The sequence below is a fragment of the Micropterus salmoides genome, unplaced genomic scaffold (genome assembly GCF_014851395.1).
Source record: "Micropterus salmoides isolate LMB-PRFRI ecotype aquatic unplaced genomic scaffold, ASM1485139v1 Ms_hic_scaffold_8, whole genome shotgun sequence".
NCBI classification, from domain to species: domain Eukaryota; kingdom Metazoa; phylum Chordata; class Actinopteri; order Centrarchiformes; family Centrarchidae; genus Micropterus; species Micropterus salmoides.
In genome coordinates this window covers 17,392,955-17,413,827 of record NW_024044570.1, presented here as the reverse complement: position 1 = coordinate 17,413,827, position 20,873 = coordinate 17,392,955, and the positions used below count along the sequence as shown (strand labels likewise).

The window sequence follows — 20,873 nt, the reverse complement described above, 5'->3', positions numbered from 1 at the left end:
GGATAGCACAGCCAACGCCTTCTCCTGCCCGAGCACGTCTCCACGCAGGACAGATGGCGAGCGCGCACGTACGCAGAATATTCTGGGTATTTGGTGAAGCTTTCCAGGACGGCTAGCATGAACCGAGGAGCCTTCATTCATAATCCGCTCAGCCTGATATTTGTTTTAAACAAAGCTCAATAAAAAAATTTAAAAATACGATACAATGACACTCACACCTCTGGTTTACTGGGCTCAACGCCATGAAGAGATTTACCTGCGAGTGGAGCTGACAGACGCTCAGGTGAGGTAACAAGAGTGTTAACGTTACCGAAGACCCTCTGGGTTAACTTAAACTGCAGCATGTACTCCCTTTTAATCAGGAAATGGCTTTAAGGTAGTTCTGTCTGACCGGCTTGGGCACCATTTCGTGCCTCTAAAGGTAGTAATGCAAATAAAGAGTGCATGTTCTTGTAAATGCTACCCCGCTGGATAGCTGTACACTTTGCATACTGGATGACAAATAACGATAGAGAGATCCTTTAAGGTGATAAATGATATTTACAAAGCCCCTTGATCTATCTGGTTCTGTGGTTTGTATGACGCTGTATATTGTTGTAATGTTCACTGTGCAGTAAACCGTAACACAGAGCTGATTCAGGGTGGGGACTGTGTGAATTTCCACAAGAGTTTCTTCATACAAGGAAAATATTCTGGCTGGTAATTAAATGTCACTATTTTTGATAGATTGTTATGGTAACCTTAGCTTGACTGTTATTAGGTCTAACTTTAAATGTTTTATTTTTTACGGTAACGGTATTATGCTTGAATTCTCACTCTGTAGGAGGAAGTAAGCTCATCATCTGCTTCTTCGTTTCATTTTGCAGAATATTGATGTCCATGTACATGAAGGAGTGCTTCAGTTTAGAGGTGACATACATTTCATGTTCATTTGACTGTCTAAATATTTGAAAAAAGATCATGATTTGTGACATTTCTCATGGTATTTTGTGTGTAGCCCAGGGCCATGGTGCAAAAGGACAAAATGAGTATGAGTTCAGCTTGGAGTTGCTTTCACCAGTAAAGCCAGAGGTATGTATCCATGTCAAAAATCCAAATGGTAGCTACTGCTCCTATGCCCTCTAGTTTTGCTGACTGTGCTCATCAAATGAACTTGTGTTCTCAGGTGAGCCACAAGTCCACGCAGAGACAGGTGAATATTACAGTGCGGAAAGAGCAGCGAGGTTGGTGGGAAAGACTAACGGTACAGGAGCGCAAACCAGTCTTTCTGATACCTGACTTTGACCGCTGGCTGGACGAGTCAGACGCTGAGATGGAGATCCGGGAAAAGGTGAGATTAAAATTTTGATGAGTGGGACATTTTGCGTAGACAATTGTATTTAAAAAACATACTCAATATTGCAAAAAGTCAATATGACCATGATCAGAACTAAGACGGTACTATTGATACCAAACGCAAATATTGAACACTTATTTTATTTTAAAATATATTTTCTTTTTTTACATTGAAAAGGAGGAGAAGCGGAATAGGATGAAGGCTTTGAGGCATAAAGAGGAAGGTGAGTACAAATCTTTGGATGTTTCTGGATGTTTCTCTAAAGTCTAACAATTTTGTTCCCACATTTTGCTAAAGAGGGTTTTTTTAGCAGCATATTTTAGTCAAATCACATCAGTTGCCTAAATTATTATTTATTATGTTTCAGGGTTTGTCAGCCTGAAAACTGGATTTTTGTTTGTATATAACCTGGTACAGTTTCTTGGTTTTTCATGGATCTTTGTCAACATGACTGTGCGGCTCTTTATCTTTGGCCAAGGTGAGGAAATTTCTCGTTGTTTTGTATCATTGATCAGTTTCATCCCAAAAACCTGGTAAGACCGATCATGTACATAACAATGCTGTCATTTCAGATTCCCTCTACGACACATTTCACACCATATCGGACGTGATGTTCTTCTGCCAGATCCTGGCAGCAGTAGAGGTCCTCAACGCTGCTTTTGGTGTAGTCCGGACAGGTGTTATTCCAACTCTTATACAGGTAGCCAGAGTTTGAATTTCAAGATATCCAGTGACACCAAATGGAGTGCCGATACATCGAGTGTTTTTACTAATTTATTATTACATGCTTTGTTCTTTTACTAGGTGGTTGGACGGAATTTTATCCTCTTCATCATTTTTGGTAGTTTGGAAGAAATGCACAACCAGCCAGTTGTGTTCTTTGTTTTCTATCTGTGGAGCGCCATTGAGATTTTTAGGCAAGTATGCATCTACCTTGTCATTGTTCATGGTGAACAGTCATGTAAATGGACTTTGTAAAGATTTATGATTATTTTCAGTTTTCTGTGTCACAGAAATCACAACAAAAGTTCTTTAAATGGACAAACGTTTGCTGAATTGTGGATTTTTCATGCAATTTTGTCGTCGATAACATTTAGAATTTAACAATATTGTTAATTTGAGATTATTACTGGATTATTACTTTTTTTGCTTGATTCTGCTAACTCAGAAACTCAAGAAAATAATCAGCAGATTAAGTGATAGGTAATTGTTAGTTGTAGCCATACAACAAATGCTGAAACTGTTGGGAGTATGGTATCCGTGTCATTAACTGTTGACACAACAAGCACACTGCCAGTAAAAGGGCTCAATGCAAATCTGCTCAGAGCAGCAGCATCACTTCAAGAGTAACTACAGTCTGCAGAAAGCAGCTAACGGGTGCAGCAGTTGGTGTTACAAGGGTCAGCATTACAGCGAGTCATTTCAGCTGCATTGTTATGACGATGGACTGTTATTGATGCAGCCTTGTGTCAATTAATTAATAGCAACAAAAGCGCCTTTTGTTTCCACCCTAAAAGTAACACGATGCTCCAATTTCAGATATCCGTTTTACATGCTGGGCTGTTTCAATACAGAGTGGAAAACTCTCACATGGCTGCGGTACACAATTTGGATACCACTGTACCCATTAGGTGTTATAGCTGAAGGTGAGCATGTTTACCACTCTCAGAATTACTAATTTTTCACACATACATGTTAAAATGCATCTCATCTGCCAATCCCATGTAGCTGTTGCTGTGATACAATCCATTCCTATCTTTGACGAGACCAAGCTCCTCAGCATTCCTCTGCCAAAGGCCATCGGTACCTCGATCAGCTTCTCATACTTCCTGCACATTTATCTTGTTCTCATGTTTCTAGGTAAGTTTCCAGATAAAACATTAATCCAATACATATCTTTGAACAAATATTCCCCCCCCCGATATCAACCTCTTGGTTTGTTTACGCCCCCCTCTTCAGGACTTTTTATCAACTTCCGTCATCTTTACAAGCAGAGGAAGAGGCGTTTCCATACCAAGAAGAGGAAAGCAAATTGAGATTCAGCGCCAACAAAACACCTTTGCTGCCTGCGTGTTTTTGGAGAACATTCTAAATGATTCTCATAAATCATGCACCAGTCAAATCAGTTCTAGTTTTTGTTAAAGTTGTTTTTGCTTTCACTAAGAGTTTCATTCATGGTCATCATGAAAAAGAGGATGCAGTATTTCATAATTGACGGTCTAATTTAGTAGTGATTGAGTTATCTGTATTTTGTAGATTAGTGAAGAGCTGTAAGTTGATATCCTGTGTGATACTCTTCTTTCCCCTTTCAATCTTTTTTTTTTTTTTTTTTAATGCAGTGGAATTTGTTGCTGAATGAATTGCAACAAGCACTGATAAGGAAACCCTGCTGTTATTTTATATATGGTGATTTGTTTACAAATGAAGAATGAAACAACATTCTCAACCAATACTGTATTTGTTATTCCAGATTTCTTAACTGTCCCACAAACCTCAGGGGAAACTGTTAAAATACAGAGAGCATATTGTGTCCCTTATGCTCAACAATAAGATTTGTATCATTTTCACGTTTCTTCTGGACATTGTCATTTCCCAGGTTTCCTGTAACTCCTGCAGTTATTTGACACTGAATAAAAATAAAAATTTTAATCTTGTCAATTTATGGAAAAGACAACAATTGAACATGTAAAAATATGTACATGCTATCATCTTACAAATGTTAAACATTTTAGTTTAAGCAGTGTCAAAGAACGGGTCTAAGTTATTGGACCCATTTAGGTTCCTTAAGTAGCTCTCTCAATGAGTTCTTTAAACAACATTCAGCGTGCGCACACACACACACACACACATATACACACACGTGCTGTTCCCCACGTTGGTCCACACAGGCTGATGCTCCATTTTCCCCTCATTCACTAACTCAGCTTGAGAAGTCTGTGTGCATAGGAACAATGATGTGATCAAAAGCAGCATGCTGGTTGTCACCAGTGCTGGCCAGTTTAAGTTGCTGTGCAGCGTGGGAGAGCTGGAAAGCGGCATCCGGATGGGCTGAGTCAGGCAGCAGGGTGCACTCCCTCTCCAGCAGATCGGCCACTCCCTTCAGGAGCTCCCAGAAACCAAAAGCCAAGGCAGCCTTCCGAAGGCGGTTCAGCTCCTGATAGATTTAAATGAAAAATGGTCATTTAAATTATGAAAAACATCATAGTTCAATATCCTACTTCAGAGACATTTTCAGGAAATGTTACCTTATAGAAAGTTTGAGTTTTATCTGGCAATTTCCTTGCATTCCTCAGGATCTTCTGCACATCAGTCTGTGGAATGGCAGCATAAATAACTTGAGTCAGATCACCAGAAATGACCCTCAAAAATGATTTGACTGTTACACAGTTACACAGTTACAATCCTAAAACTGAGGAACAATCATTCAAGTATTCTTTCAAACTGAACACATGGTTAAGGATCTAACTGTACTTCTCAATAAAGCAGTCTTGTGCCACCTTCACGTTATATGGCATGGATGGTAGGGATAGGAAAAATTCACATAAAGGACCTAGCTGCACTGCATTAAGGGAAACAGTCCCTCCAGTTTCTCTGAAGTACCATGGCATGTGCACTTTTGGAGCACAAATTCTGAAAAACACTTTGTAAAAATTACCCCAATCAACCATCATTTCTCCAAAGACTTTAGTTAACAACTGTGCCTTTATACAGTGATTTGACTGTACCTGTAGTCCACTGGCCTTAATCCACACAGTGACATTCTGGGCATAGCTTCGTTTGACCTGGGGCTGCACAGGGAAAGGACTTTTACTGTCGTCCTCGCCATAGGGATTTTCAGCAGCCTCTGAAATACCAGAAAGGTCATGAAACAGAAAAGTCAGTATCATGATTAAAGTAGGCAAACTTTGTAATAAAACTGTAAATTATTAACTAATTGATTATGTACACATACAGAGAGGCATTTGCTCTTTTTCAGTACAATGTTTGGTGTGTCAGAAGTTACATTAAGGTTGAGTTTCTACAATACTGCAAACATGTCATACTCTTAAAATGTTGCAGTCAGAAACAAGAAACTAGCAAAGATGTTATGAACAGTATGCTAAGGACACCCTGTAGACCTTTGTTGTAAACATGTCAAATCCTGTTTGCTTGTTTGACATGTGTCTGCAGAGAAACAAAACACAGTGAAGGGGTGTGAGGTTACCTGATATTGGTCCCAAATGGGAGATCTTGCCCAACCAAGGCAGAGGCTCTGGACCAGGCTCAAACAGAGACATCATCAGGTTCGATTTCTTCTTGCTGTCGGCTTGGGAGTACAGCATGCCGTACCACTCTGGCCTGGGAAAAAGAAAACTAGATTTAGACCATTTCCAAAATAAAATCTATTCAATTTGTTTTACTCTACAGGTGCCTTAATTTTGCACTAAATTCTGAGTATAACAAAATTTCAAATATGCTAATGATAAACAGATCTGTTGCATCTCACCCAAGCTGGACCAGTGCCACCATGCCCTCAACTTTGAGACTTCCATGTAAAAGTACACAAAAATTTGGACTTTTGCCTGCCATTTGACTGGCTGAGGGTTCCTCCTCAAGCTCATCTGCGGCTCCTGCGCCAACTTCATCCACTTCTGAAATGAAGTACAAATAAATAATATGCATATGTCAATAAGACATATGCATGCTGTTTTTCTTGAAAACAACATAGAACACCACCAACCTTTGTTTACAGCTATAGGCAGTACCAAGTGTCTGGATATAACAGGAGGACTGGAAATGTCAGCAATTTCAATAAAGCCCACAATTTCCAAATCTGAAACATATAGAACAGGATGAAGTTATGTTAGGTGTGCAGGGAAAAAAATAATTTAAATTTCATCATTAAGTTCGAAGCTAGCTGGTTACCTGTACTGACTGTTCGGGGCATGGGCTCCACCTCTTCATCCATCACAACAGGCTCAGGTCGAGGGAAAACCTGAACGTCTGAGGACAGGTTCCCACAGTGGAGGACAGCATGGAAGGGAGAGTATGCGTGATCAATCAGCCTCCTGAAAACATCCAAAGACATACAGTGACCAAAGTTTCCTTAGTAAACATATAAAAGATGGATTAATTTCCCAGTGAGAGTCATACCCAAACATAGCTTGCACACTCTTCATGCAAAGTGGTCCCTCCGTAGTGAAGATCTGCCCATCACCTCCACTGAGACGAAGTAGCTCCTCCAAGTTGTCCATGGCATCAGTCATCTGTAACTGCAATTACACGGGACAGGGGGATGCATTTGTCACAGTTACTTGCCATAAGCTTAAATTTTACACGGATGCAATAGAAACCTCCTGGTCACACCACAGAAAACTGTTGCTATTTAGATACAAATGACACAAAACATTATTGTGTGCAAGACACCTATGAGGTTGTGTTCATATTTTTGTTACACTAAAATACATAAGCACTGGAGAAAAAAAAAAAATCAAATATGTTCTCTTTGAGTTTCTTGGCTCAAAAATGCAGGTAGTAACAACTGTCATTCTCTTATATTAAGATTTATTGAACAATATCTAAAGACATAAAGGCCCAGTAGAGGCAATCACCTTAGATCTTGTTTATGACCAGCTGCCTCTCGTTTACTCTTTTTTTCTCCTCTCTGGTTTTACACTGACTGTGTTAACATCAAGATGCAAGTAAATAGAAATTAACTGTTGAACAGCCAGCAAAAAAAGGGTGGCTCGGTACCTCCTCCGCATTGGCTACACACATGATGAACAGTTTGGTAGGGAAAGGGAAAGGGAGTGGGAACTTCTTGTCATCCCCACGCTGCTTCAGTGTTTGTAGGGAGTGCCTTAGCGAACCTTTTCCAATACCAAGAGATCCATCTGTAACCAGCACCACCTAAAGGACAAAGGAAGGCGGTACATAAACATAATCCTATGTTACAATTAACATGTAGCTGAGATCACTATGGAAAATGATTTCACTGCATACCAGCTTTATTTTTATCAACAATACATTTAGAGGTGTGATAAGAGTGTATCAACGAGAAAGACTTGTCAAAATACCTGACAGGGACAGGCACTGCCCCACTCCTGCTGTACGACGTTACTAACTCCATTAAGGGCTGATTCAACACAGGTCTTGTCATAGTCTTCCAGGTTGCTCAGAGCCTCCTGCACAGAAAAAAAAGAAAAGAAAATGTATTAGATAATCCTTCAACTCTTCTCCAGACAGTCAGACTCTTCATCTCAGGCAGTGACTCAGAAGAAAGAAGAAAACGTGCTTTTATTCACCTATAATAATAATAATAATAATAATAATAATAATAATATATAAAACATATAATAAGCATACAATATAAAAGGCACACCTTACCTGTAATGCATTGTAATCTCTGGTGAAAGGCACCAGGAGCTCCCAGAGAGAAGAAAAGGCCATGAGTGATGTGAACTCCAATCGGTAGTTTGATGCCATGTGTTCAAACAGCATATTCAGTCCGTGGACAGCCAGGTTCTTCCTCTGAAACTCCTCGCTGCCATCCTGCGACACTGGCCGTGTCATGGACAGAGACACGTCCATTAAGACCACGGTAGGCATGGCTTACTGCTTATCTAGATCCCCACTAATACAATGGACTTAAAGTATCCTCCAACGTGCTCCCACTGAAAAAAAAAGATGATATTTAAGATGATTAACAGCACTAAACTGAGGCGTCTCTTCCTGTCCCTGAGGGCATGTTAACAAGACCATTCGTCCATTGTGTAGCTTATTATGCTACAAGTGTTAATTTCTGCATAACAGCTTTTGAATGTATCATAGTGAGGTTAGTTTCTATCAAAAAACGACCATTAAAGACGTTAAAAGCTAAAAAGGAAGGAACATGTCACAGCTGAGGACTGTGTGTAATGTTGGCTAACTTAGCTGTTCGGCTAACCCACGCTAGCATTCTGCAACGTAACGCCAAAAGACCCAACGGAAGAAACGTTTTGATTACTAATTAACAAATAAGAGAAGATAACCACACATAAGACAAAACATAATGTGAATAGTTAATATGACAACAACTTAATATATACGTGCCATTCAACGTTTCGCTGCCCATCCAGTGTTTGTGTTCTAATGTGCACCACTACTTCCGTCCGGGTGACAGCAGTGTTCCTTTACGCCTTACTTCTTCTTCTTCTTTTGATTTGATTGGCGGTTGGCAACCAGCATTTAGGAGCATTACCGCCACCTACCGGACTCGTGTGTGGAACAGATTATGGGGCAGACTAACATACTTACAAACAAATAAACAAATAAAACAAATAAACAAAAATTTCAAAAACCTATATCCTTTCCATTAATCCCGTATCTTTCAGATATTTAATGAGGTGCTTAGATATTCCCCATGCTTTATCCCCAAGGAGGTTATCCCTCGACAGTGAACTTAAGCTTAGCTTTCTCTACAACTGCTGCTGTTTTCCTCCTCGCCTCCACATAGCCTCTACACTCAACCAGCACATGTTGAATGGTCTCTATACTATTACATTTTACATAGTGTCCAGTTGGGTGTTTATCTATTTTATAAAGTGAATGGTTAAGCCCTGTGTGTCCTATCCTTAGACGGGTAATTTAAGTGCTTGTTTTGCCAGAATATCAGCGTATTCATTTCCCTCTACCCCTACATGATCAGGAACCCAAACAAAGCAGACAGTCAGTCCCTTATGATATAATCTACACAGAAAGCTATGAGTACTAAATACCAGATTACATGTGTGCAATAAACTGCACAAATGTAAATGAAATGTGTGGAAAATGCTCAAAGTCCCAAGAGGAAAATATTAGCCTGGTGCACAATTAGCTTTTGGTATCTAGTGATCTGGTCAGAGCCCTTGGATTTTTATCGATTTGGTGAATAGTTTTGCATGGAAACTGTTGCAGAAGAATCACCTGTTTGAAAGTAACGTTAAGAAAACTCACACTGTTACTGTATGTTTATCCTGCTACATGAAAATTGAACATCTGTCAGGGTCCATGACCAATGCTTTGGTCATCAGTTGTGTGAGTCTGTGACACTGAACATAATCCTCTTAGACATGTCCAACGTCATTTATAGCCTACTCTATAAAGTTATGTTATATAGGCCTAGGCAAAGGGTGGTCACACCAAATATTGATTTGGGTCAGATTTTTGTTCTGTACCGCTCTCCAGCTCATATGCGAACAAACTGCCTTCAGCTACAGCCAAATATTTAAATATTTTCATCAGTCCAGACTGAGCTCCTGCTGCCATCTTTCTGCACCCCAGTTCCTGTGTTTCCATGCATAGTTGAATCACGTGGCCTTGTTTCCATGTTGGAGCTATGGTTTTTGGCTGTAAGTCTTCCATGACGGCAACTTCTGACCAGAATTCTCCAGACAGTAGATGTACCAGAGTCTCACTGTTTTCTGCCCGTTCTGAGCAAATGGCACTGCTGGACATCTTCCCATTGTGAAAGGAAGTTACCACGATGCGTCTTTCATCTGCTGCAGTAAGTTTACAGCCCTCAAAGTTGCCTGTTTCTTTCTGCTTCTTCAAAATAGCTTGGACACATCTAGAAACCCTTATTTCAGTTAATGATTGTGTTTCAGCCTGCATATTGAATTGGTGATCATTAGCACAAAGTTTGGTATAATTGTTTAATCATACACCTGATGACATGCCTACAAGATCCCTGACATTGTGCAAGTGTACCTAGAGGAATCGATGCTGTTTTGAAGGCAAAGGGTAGTGATAAATATAACGACCCTCCACATTATTGGGACGATGTACATCATTTCACTTGATAAGTTCTTTGTTCCTGCGCTGGGGGTAATCACAGACAGGTTAGCCATCTTTGACAGGCAGGAGCCACCTTCATGACTGCCAGAATATCTGCTCCTAAGCTTTTTGTCCACTTCATAGGAGTTTTCATCCCCTACAGCAAAACTCTGTTTTTACAGGAGGTACTGGAGGCCACATTTCAGAGACATATCCCTCTACATACTGGCTCTCATCTTACTCATCATCTTCTTCTTGGAGAACATTGTGTGGTGGTAGAGCATGATGATCTATGGAGCTTTTAAGAACAACATGTACTGATTTTATTCCACTTGATGAGTTTAAAACAGCTTGTTTGTATTTTAAATGTTATCGTTAAAAAGCACAAATTGTATTTAGTATTATAAAAAGTGAACTTTCATCATGTCAACATGAAATTTGATGTTCAATGTGCAAAACAGATGCAAAGCGAAAATGATGTGTTCACTCATTCTGCTAGTATGCTTATCCCAGAGAGTCAATGAAAAGTGGCTATGAGACAGAAATCCACCTACTCCACCTGCTGTGCAGTTATATGTTAATCATGTCAAGAGTGAAATACAAAGGCCTTTGGGAACGAAAGCTGATCAGTCACAGCAAACACAGTAATCCTTTGAGGAGCTAAAGCACTCTACAAATCGTGATATCAAAGGATGAAAAGGAGCAGCTTGAATTCAAGAAGGCACTCTCCAGCCATATCCTAGGGGTTGTGAAAAAGCTCAGAAGTCAATCTTTGAAACCTTTAGGCGGCATATGGCCTCTTTATACTTTTGGTCTTTACTTTTATCTTTCATATACATTAACTTTTGCCCAGTATGATCAACGCACCAAATGTCTGTTCCCTGTGAAGACGTAATGATGGGGATAAAGACAATGAGATGTAAAAGGATAAACTTGGATTAGTAAGTGTAATAATATTACTGCTTTGGAAACGTAATCCGTTACACTACTAGTTACTGGGAAAAGTAATATTGTTACAGTAACGCGTTACTGAGTAACGTACAGTTGACGGTTTTGTTTTTTTCTGTCTCTTGCTTTGTCCTTTTCTTTACAAAGGTCTGCCAGTCCTTTGGCTCCTGTACTTCACGGTTTGGCTCCAATGGCCCTCAGCAGCAACAGGCTCTTCTGTGCCATCGTGTTGCTCTTTATCATGCTCCTCTTTGTCATCATCTATATTGCATCCTATAAATGGAAGATGAATAAGTCACTGGATTTCACCATGATTCTACCCTGTGGGGAAAAGGGCTTAAAATTATTATATATGTTTATGGCCATGAAATTTCTTATGCTTTTTTTAATATGCATATGTATATACATTCTCACTTTTAGAAATAACTCCTTGATTTGTGGGCCATTATTCCAACGCACATTCACAGACCAAAGTATATAAAATTTAAACTCCAACAATTACAGTAATATCCAAATGCATAAACACCTACTTCTGCATCTCAGTCTAATGGTCTAACAGACACCCCTTTTACAATAGTTTTTCTCAAATTTTATTGAAAATGTATAGAAAAACTAAATGACTGTCTACTGATGTGTCAAAATATATATTTTATAATATGTATTTTGCTTCACGTACATGTACACTATTTATACATGTTATATTAATGTATAATATAAGCACTATGTATTTTAAGATTATAATAATGATGTGTTGGATGTCTGATTTAAGATGTTCTGTGTGAAATGTGTTCCATTACAGTTGGAGAAAAAAAAGATCCATGAGTTACCAGCACCACCTACAGGACAAAAAAGAGAGGTAGGTACAAACATAATCCTATAACAAAGAATGGCCACAGATACCAATCACTGTGTGAAGTATAAGCTTTATATATGTTTAGTCTGTTATAATAATCTCACTAACATTATTATTGATTAAATATTCAGTTATAGTTTTGACTTATCTGATAACCTTTTACAAAATGTTTTATAAACTAGGCTATACCAAGGGTCAACCTTTATATTTAGTTCACCACCATCAGCTCACCATGCTGAGTTGCACGGTGTCATAGTTTATTATCACATTTTTGACAAACTCTTTTTTACAAACTCTATTGTATAATCTAGATGAAACATTAATATGAAATTTCAGGTTCTAAGGTTTCTAAGGTTAAGAAAGGAGCTGGCTGGCTTGACATTAACCATAATATCTTCAGTGAATAATACTTTTGACAGTTACAGTCCCAAAGTGTGTAATTGCCCGGGTGCATGGGGCGCAAATAAGAGCGATACTACATAGGCTATATGAAAAGCTTTCCCACAACCAAAAAAACACAAGAGCACGAGTGTGTGTGAATGGAATAAACTCGAGCAATATAGATTAATGTGCCTTTCACTGTTTCTCACGCCTTCAAAATGTGTGTCATAATGTGCGCCACTACTTCAGTCCGTGTGAAAGCAGCGTGTACCTTAGAGTAAACAGTTCCTACGTGATACAAACTCCAAATGGGAAGTTTCATATTCTTGTGCTGAAAATGTCGGCACAATATATATACATACATATATATATATATATATATATATATATATATGTGTGTGTGTGTGTGTATATATATATATATATATATATATATATATATATATATATATATATATATATATATATATCAGCATGGAAAGCCATTATTTCAACAATGATGCTATTGGCTTACATTTTGGACCCGACTTTTATTTAAGTGTCAGTCTTAAAAGAAGGATTTTATGCTATAGTTATGCAACATAATAGTATTATACTATAACACCATTTTTATTCTACATTATATTAAATATTACTAAGGTAGGTTTGAGATAAAGTGACAGTGAGACAACGTACTTAAGCCTCTTAGAAGACTTCAGGTATTAGGTATTATGCTGATCCATTGTGAAGACTTGTCTTGTGTCCTACATAACCCTTCAGCCATTGGCAACAGTCTGGACTTTTGTTTGTGCCACAATACCCTGCTGTGGAAATCTGCTTTTAAAGATTTTTGCACCTGACTTTGCATGACATTTGTCCTGTGGTAAGCCTACATCTGTAATTTAAATGCATTACTTGGTTTCTTCTCTTTGAAATTTTGTAAGTAGCCTAAACTCTTACCATTCACATTTTCTATTTATTATTATTTATATTTATTTATTTATTATTATCACATTATCTATTCATTTTCTTTTTAGTGGTCATCCACTACTTTTGTCTCTGCGTGCATTTATGTTTTGCCTTTGCCTGGTGTTTATGTTTGTTACTTATTTTGACCATTCTGTTTCTCAGAAACCACTGATGTTCAAAGAAAGTAAAATCAGAATCACCCTTCACACATCCAAGGAATTTTCTTTGTTTTTTTGGTGCATAACAATAGTAGGTGGAAATAACAGTTTAGTCTCAACAGGTTCTAAATGGGCTTATCAATAATGCTTTTCTAACAGTTATGTGTGAGGTGCATTGTCTGGATAGTTCAAATGCATTTAAATGTGCACTACTGTTGTGCCACTGGCTGTCTAAATGTCATTTTTTCTCTGATGCTTCCTGTCATTTACAATAGGCTGGGTTTTCCAAGGAGTGGAAGATGTGACATGAATCACACTGCTGAAAGTTTGGATTCTGTCACCCCATGGTCTGCTGGGGAAAGAGCTGGACTTGTCCTCTGCCAAAGCCCATTTATGCAGCTTAATTATCCATAGCCAGTAGCACCACTGCTTTAGAGGAAAATGTATCGTACAAGAAGGAAGCGACTGCAACTGAGCCGGGTCTTGTTTCTCCTCTCTGGGGTTTTCCTGTGTACGCTGTACCATCTGACGATCAGTGCCAGAATAAACGAGCCTTCGCCAATGCCTCAGATTGGAGAGGATTTTGGAGAAGGTTCAACAGAAGTGGTTGAGGAGACTACAGTAGAGACTCAGGGGCTGGAGGAACCTCTCACTGCAACACATGAATTAGAGCCAACAGATCAAACAACAGCAGAGATGCATGTGGTACATCATACAGACTCAACTTCAGTTTTTTTAACATCCACCTCCACTGAATCACCACCATCGCCAACCACAAACAGGACTATTGTGCACTGCATCTATGTGGCCCCTGAGCCTCCACAGCAGACACCCACACCAGCTCCAGCTCCGGCTCCTCCCGTAACCACCATCACTCCAGCTTCTCCTGGTGAAGCTCCATATATTAAGGGTGAATACCCTGAAGATATCTTTTCTATTGAAGACCGCAGACAAGGCTGGGTGATCCTCCACATTTTTGGGATGATGTACATGTTTATTTCACTTGCAATTGTGTGTGATGAGTTCTTTGTTCCTGCACTGGGGGTAATCACAGACAAGTTAGCAATCTCTGACGATGTGGCAGGAGCCACCTTCATGGCTGCTGGAGGTTCTGCTCCTGAACTTTTCACCTCTTTGATAGGAGTCTTCATCGCCCACAGCAATGTGGGTATTGGCACAATTGTTGGTTCAGCTGTTTTCAACATTTTGTTTGTGGTTGGAATGTGTGCTCTTTTTTCACGGGAGGTACTTCATCTAACCTGGTGGCCACTTTTCAGAGATGTATCCTTCTACATACTTGACCTCATCTTACTCATCATCTTCTTCTTGGATAATGTCATAATGTGGTGGGAGAGCATGATGCTGGTGACCAGTTACGCTCTCTATGTGATTTTCATGAATTTCAATGTGCAAATAGAGCGGGCCTTCAAGACCCAACTCTACAAAAACAAGAACATTGTCAGAGTTATAGCTGTTGAGGAACCTGAAAAGGTAAGCACTCGTGTGACTGAACATGACCCTGGTCTAAAATGATTTTTCATGTCCTCAACTGACACAATAATGAGTCCGTTTAGGCTATATCATAGAGAGTTTTCTCAAGTGTGGAAAAAACCCTGAAGAGTTACTAACTAACAGTTTGCAGACATTTGTCTAAAAGTTGTCTAAACAGTGGTATATAGTTGAGAACATCTATTGAAAACAGAATGTCCCGTTTGAGATTTTGTGCTATTATTTACTGGCACCATTTTGCTAGTGTTTAATCATGTTAACATACAAGTAGTGGATACCAGCCCTTTCAGTCATGGATACTTTTGTCTCGTATTCTGTTATACTTATCACAAGCAGTGTGGTATATTTTTTTAAACAGAAAGTCACATTACTCATCCCACATGACAATTCTACTCCTGCCTGTGGGGTTATGAAAAGAGTGAAATTATACTATCAAAAGCCTTAGGGGGACCAAAGCTGATCAGCCCCAGCAAAGTTATCCTTTGAGGAGCTACAGCTCTGTACAAACCCTAGCATAAACATATACTTGTTTAACCCTGCAAGCATGATTGAAGCTTAATTTACACAAAGCTACAGTAGCCTATGTGTGCACACTATCTCTACCAATGAATGACTACACTGAAAAAAACATTGTTGCATGCAGACACATGGGGACGGTGAAGATAATGCCTCTCGTGCTGCACAGGACAAGAATCATTTAAAGGTAACAATCAAACAACCAATCAACTGCAAAAAGAAAGTCACAAAAAAACTACACTCTGATACCCAGGACACTCAGGCGAATTCACAAAAGGATTGAGCGGCTTTTGCAAAACTTGTACAAATAAGACAAAAATGAACCGTGAAATTTCTCAAAGCACCCTCAAAGGGTAAAGGCACCCCTAACTGTGCTGCAATGATATTTGAACATATTTAAATGAGGTAATATGCATACATTTGGCGCAAAATTGGCCCCTTTCTGTGCAAATGAGCCTCATTGCAAAAAAGACCAATTCACAAACACCAGCACCAACCCCACACACAGTTATAGTGAAATTATTAGTATCTTCAGAGAGTTGGTGGTAATTTAAGCACATTTATAAGATGTGTCATGCCCCAGAGTTTCCTGTGATCATGGCAGCGGTGATTGTAGCCAGTACATCATATAGGCTACCTACTGTTGTGAGAAGCAGAGACGATGCTGTACTGTAACAGCCCAGCATAGAGCACAGAAGAGAAAACTGTTCCTTACACAGTTAGAGCACCCCAAATAACAATCAGACATCTGACAAAACACTGAATAAACACTGAACATATTAAGTAATGAACGGAAAGTTTTGTTCTTGCAGCTGCATTTACACATTTTATTGCTCAAATGTTGCTTACTTTAAGAACAAATATTACTGGGACATGGCTGTGTTTGCACTGGCTGTGTTTGAACTGTAGTATCATTAGTGCAATATATTTTGTGAATTGGACCTTGAGACAGAACCGATCGTGGTTGCAAGTAATGTGCAATTCATAGTGCTATCAGCGGCTGCAATCCATTCTTTGTGAATTCACCTCTTAGTGTTTGTTTTTAAAAGATTTTCCCAATTTTTCTTTCCACAATCCCATTCATCATAACATCATGTCAACATTCATTCTTTCAAGTGCTAGCACAGATAAATGCACTTCTCAAATAAAAATACAAACCTGACTTCCACTATGGCATGATTGTCTGACATTGCTGTGTCACTGTCAGGTGAAGCCATCCCTTCAGCGAGGAGGAAGTTCAGCTTCTTTACACAACAGCACCATGAGAAACACCATCTTCCAGCTTATGATCCACACATTAGACCCTCTGGGAGAGGGTGAGTACCATATCGCTACAATGATTTCCCTAATGACATAATAAGGGGCTGGGGACTACATCCTTCTCATAGTAAAATGGATTAGCAAAGTGTTCCAAATGAAGGCAGCACTAAGCCTAGATTGATACTAAGTAGATAAATACCTACCTCAGTCTATTGAGGGATCCATTTGTAGACCCACAGTGAACTATAAAAAAGATTCTCGTCACACACAACATAGCCATGGTCATAGTCAACAAAAAAAATTGTTTTACACATAATAATTATTAAATTGTTAATGACTATAAAAAAATTATATTATGTGAGAGACATACAAATAAGTTTGAAATTTCTGTTTAACCTGTTAACTATGATGGGGTGCTGGCTGGTTAAACAATGTGGTGATGGAATGGCCCTATACGTATTTCCCGCTGGTTTTCCCTAATGGCATTTCCTGATATGTTACTAAGGTTACTGTAGCTTTATAGTGCATTGTGCTGTGTGGTTCATACTAGTATCATCTCACAATTCAAATTTTCCTGCTCTCTGGTTGCTTGAGGCAAGACTACGGTACAGTGTGGCCCAATTTGTGTACCTGTGGATCCTGGTTTGCTTGTCTCTTTGGCCCCACTGCTCCAGCACAATAATCAGTTTTTGAATGAGCCTAAAAAATCTGGATCACAGCTAGCAGACCTTATATCAACCCACTCTATTCATCTATGTTGTTGGAGAACACTAGTGACATTGAGATGCATCAAAGAAACATTATAAATCTTACTTACTTATTTGGGTGATTTTGTTAATCAAATATATTGATGATATTTGGGGGAATAGGAGCACAGTTTAAAGGAGGAAATGCTGGGAAAGAGTTTGAAATGCTTTGAATGTAATATCAGAAAGGATGTCTGCACTTCCTAGCCATCCTAATGTGTGCTGCATGACTATCTATACCGATGCGTGCTATTAATTATAATTATTAGATGCTCGCTTGATGTATTTAATCTGAGACATTGGATCTTTTTTAAAGATGTCTATTAAACAAATTGCTGTTTCTAATATATAAATAAGCAGTGTAATTCATGTTTAGTATAATGGGTGTTTAGTGGAGAGCAAAGTAAGATTGTGTCTTGTCTTGTCTTGTGCTGAGCAGTGCCTCTTGTACAATTCCTTTGATAAGCTCATTCTTCCTGGCTGGATCTATAGTTCACATAGACATTGCTCTGGGCTGCAGTAAGGATTATGACGCTGCTGTTGTTTTTGATGTTATACTGCCAGTATTTTGCTCTACGCTAACTCATAAAAGATGTGCTTGTCTGTCCTCCCTATACCTGTGAAACACCAAAATTATTGTTAATATTGTTACATCACTGAGTAATTTATCACAGAATTTTAAGTTTGTTTCTGCTTGTTCGTAGGGAAATTTAAGGATAAGGCTGAGACTCTGAATAATGTGGCTAAACGGAACGGAGAAAGCAAAACTCAAGACAAAAGTGAAGGTAACATGGAAGGATGTGATGATCATCCACTGATCAGGCGCCTTTCATTAAGCTTTCAGAGTCTGCTCATGAACAGAGTCTGAAAGCTGCTCATCATTTGGGCTGCAAAGCTCTGTTTCACACTAAAGCCATACAGCCAAAATACTTCAGCATGTGAACTGAATGAGTCAAATCGGTTCTGTGACTGCAGAAAGATTAGATGTCTATGATAAGTTCCCTTCTTTATAATAATAAAACTTTATTTCATAATGGTAAAATTTGTCTTTAGCATCATTTTATGCTGTTTGGCAGCATACTGTAGGTGGGTGACCAGTAGTATAATTTGAAGTGTATTCATGGTAGTGTAAATAAAACACAAGGAATACATTCATTTACTATCAAGGTGAAATATACTGTATAAAACAACAACATACAAACGGTACAAAATACTAAGCAAAGTGCCTACAGGAATATGTAATAAAATCCAAATACATACTCCTATGAACACAGTAAGTTCATTCAGTCCAGTCTTAACAACTGCATTCCTCCATATGACCAGTCCTAAAGTCTAATGACATGACATTGGAGTTCCTTTAGATAGCTGAGTGAGTACGAGGCATGAGGGGAAATGCACAAGCTCTTTGGGATTTCTTTCACAGATGGTGGGGTGAAAACTGAGCAGACCAAAGAGCCAGAAGCTGCCCCGGCCGCAGAAACAGAGAAGGAGGAGCAGCTAGAGGACAAGAAGGTACTTCCCAACCATGTCCCGGTGGTTATCAAAAAGCCCAGAAGTCAATCTATGATACCTGTCTATGTAAGAGTCAATGTACAGAGCTATAACTTCAGGCAACAAATGGCCTCTTTAGGCTTCTTTGTTTTATTTTCTCTTTTGCTTCTACTGTTGCCCATCATGATGTTTTTCAACACTTCAGGAAGATGTGCCAGCAGCACAGGATGGGTCAGGAGGGTCAGGTGGCTCTGACAACGATGAAGATGACAGCGATGAAGACAGCGATGAGTCCAGTGAAGATGAAGATGATGACGAGGAGGATGAAGATGAGGAGGAAGAGGAGGAGGATGAGGAAGACGCGGAGAAGGAAGAACCTCTGTCTTTAGAGTGGCCTGACACACCACGTAAACAAGTCACCTTCCTCTTCCTGCTGCCCATAATCCTTCCTCTGTGGCTCACAGTTCCAGATGTCCGCAACCAGGTAAAGATGCATCTCTGAGGTCAGCAGTGGTAACTTAAATGCCTCCACTGTGTTTTTACATCACTTACTTTGTCCAACAGAAATCCAGAAAATTCTTTGCGGGCACCTTCCTGGGCTCTATTGTGTGGATTGCTGTCTTCTCCTACCTCATGGTGTGGTGGGCCCATCAGGTCAGTTACGGTAGTAACATTTACAGATGGAATTTGAAATGCTTCACCTTCTGATTGTGCATTCAGGCACGAGGTAGCTTTCACAGAGATTGGTGTAGAAGCTGAGTACACATGAATTCAGATATCAAAGGATTTTTATTTCCATTAAATCATCTCCCTGAACCAGTGAATATACTCTGAAAGTGAAATTAAGACTGTGTCCTGAATCTGTCATGTTAAGAAAAACATGTAATTAGTTTTCCATTTCTGTAGCTTTCATCCGCTCTGAACTCCGGTTTGCCTTTTTAGGTGGGTGAGACCATTGGCATCTCAGAGGAGATTATGGGCCTGACTATCCTGGCTGCAGGGACATCCATCCCCGACCTCATTACCAGTGTGATTGTGGCGCGTAAAGGCCTGGGGGATATGGCTGTGTCCAGCTCTGTGGGCAGTAACATCTTCGACATCACTGTGGGGTGAGCTCAGATAGCCTGATGTGTCAGGATTTAAAAAGAAATGGCAATGAACACTCAGTTGATGGATTTTTTTTGTCTCCTATTTTTCTGTTTCTCGCTCTGTCACTTTTTTTTCAAAAGTCTGCCAATCCCATGGCTCCTGTACTCATCATTCCACGGTTTGGCTCCAGTGGCCGTCAGCAGTAACGGGCTCTTCTGTGCCATCGTGCTGCTCTTTATCATGCTTCTCTTTGTTATCATCTCCATTGCATCCTGTAAGTGGAAGATGAATAAGGCACTGGGTTTCACCATGTTTCTGCTCTACTTTATCTTCCTGGTGCTTAGCGTGATGCTGGAGGATCGCATCATTGTCTGCCCTGTTTCCATCTAAACGTGTGAGCAAAGCCTTCCCTACAGCAGGCTTTCTCTTTTCTTGTGAGCTGAAGCAGAACTGTCAACCCATACACGTGCGGATCTCATAAGCATGGGTCTGGATATCTGTAGAAACTGTGCAGAAAGCTACTGTAGTTGCTCTACATTGGTGTCAGTGACATGTGCACGGTATGTCAGCAGCAGTGCACATATTAACATTTTAGTAACGATGGCAGGAGATGCGGAACTACTGTCCAATATAATGTATGGCTGTGCAGTAAAAGAATGAACACAGATAGTAACATTTTACTGTTTACAAAACAAAAATGCAAAAATAAATCTAGAATATGTGCACATTTTGGAAAATTGATGCGGTTTCTAAATGTGAATTTTGTACACTATGTACAGTAAGTACACACTTGCACCAAGTGTGTACATTATAGAGAACCTGAGCTTGCTTGAAGTTACTGTTCTTTCATGCACGCAAGTTTTTAT

At 39.5% G+C, this 20,873-nt stretch overlaps 3 protein-coding genes across 4 annotated transcripts; 2 read left to right on the top strand and 1 right to left on the bottom strand.

Moving 5' to 3' along the window:
• Positions 1–63: 63 nt before the first annotated feature.
• hacd3 (3-hydroxyacyl-CoA dehydratase 3) lies at positions 64–3,666 on the top strand. The gene is made up of 11 exons (XM_038705161.1): positions 64–283; positions 867–909; positions 998–1,071; positions 1,166–1,330; positions 1,514–1,559; positions 1,704–1,814; positions 1,909–2,036; positions 2,141–2,253; positions 2,876–2,982; positions 3,065–3,196; positions 3,296–3,666. The coding sequence occupies exons 1-11, from the start codon at positions 206–208 to the stop codon at positions 3,370–3,372; spliced, it is 1,074 nt and encodes a 357-aa protein (XP_038561089.1). The 5' UTR covers positions 64–205; the 3' UTR covers positions 3,373–3,666.
• Positions 3,667–3,967: 301 nt separating this feature from the next.
• Positions 3,968–8,518, bottom strand: ints14 (integrator complex subunit 14). 2 transcript variants are annotated; one of them, XM_038705159.1, is made up of 12 exons: positions 8,408–8,518; positions 7,703–7,989; positions 7,393–7,500; positions 7,070–7,225; positions 6,470–6,588; positions 6,242–6,384; positions 6,057–6,149; positions 5,823–5,967; positions 5,541–5,674; positions 5,062–5,180; positions 4,582–4,647; positions 4,257–4,490 (listed from the first exon to the last, which is right to left on the bottom strand). In XM_038705159.1, exons 2-12 carry the CDS (start codon positions 7,922–7,924, stop codon positions 4,257–4,259), a joined length of 1,539 nt encoding a protein of 512 aa, XP_038561087.1. In that variant the 5' UTR covers positions 7,925–7,989; positions 8,408–8,518. The 2 variants fall into 2 exon arrangements, with proteins under 2 accessions (XP_038561088.1, XP_038561087.1); XM_038705160.1 differs by lacking the exon at positions 8,408–8,518 and having other exon boundaries at positions 3,968–4,490; positions 7,703–7,924.
• Positions 8,519–13,691: 5,173 nt separating this feature from the next.
• Positions 13,692–20,826, top strand: slc24a1 (solute carrier family 24 member 1). Its single transcript, XM_038705158.1, has 9 exons — positions 13,692–14,887; positions 15,591–15,608; positions 16,629–16,737; positions 18,132–18,212; positions 18,851–18,939; positions 19,124–19,402; positions 19,483–19,572; positions 19,861–20,027; positions 20,148–20,826. Exons 1-9 carry the CDS (start codon positions 13,838–13,840, stop codon positions 20,395–20,397), a joined length of 2,133 nt encoding a protein of 710 aa, XP_038561086.1. The 5' UTR covers positions 13,692–13,837; the 3' UTR covers positions 20,398–20,826.
• Positions 20,827–20,873: the final 47 nt, after the last annotated feature.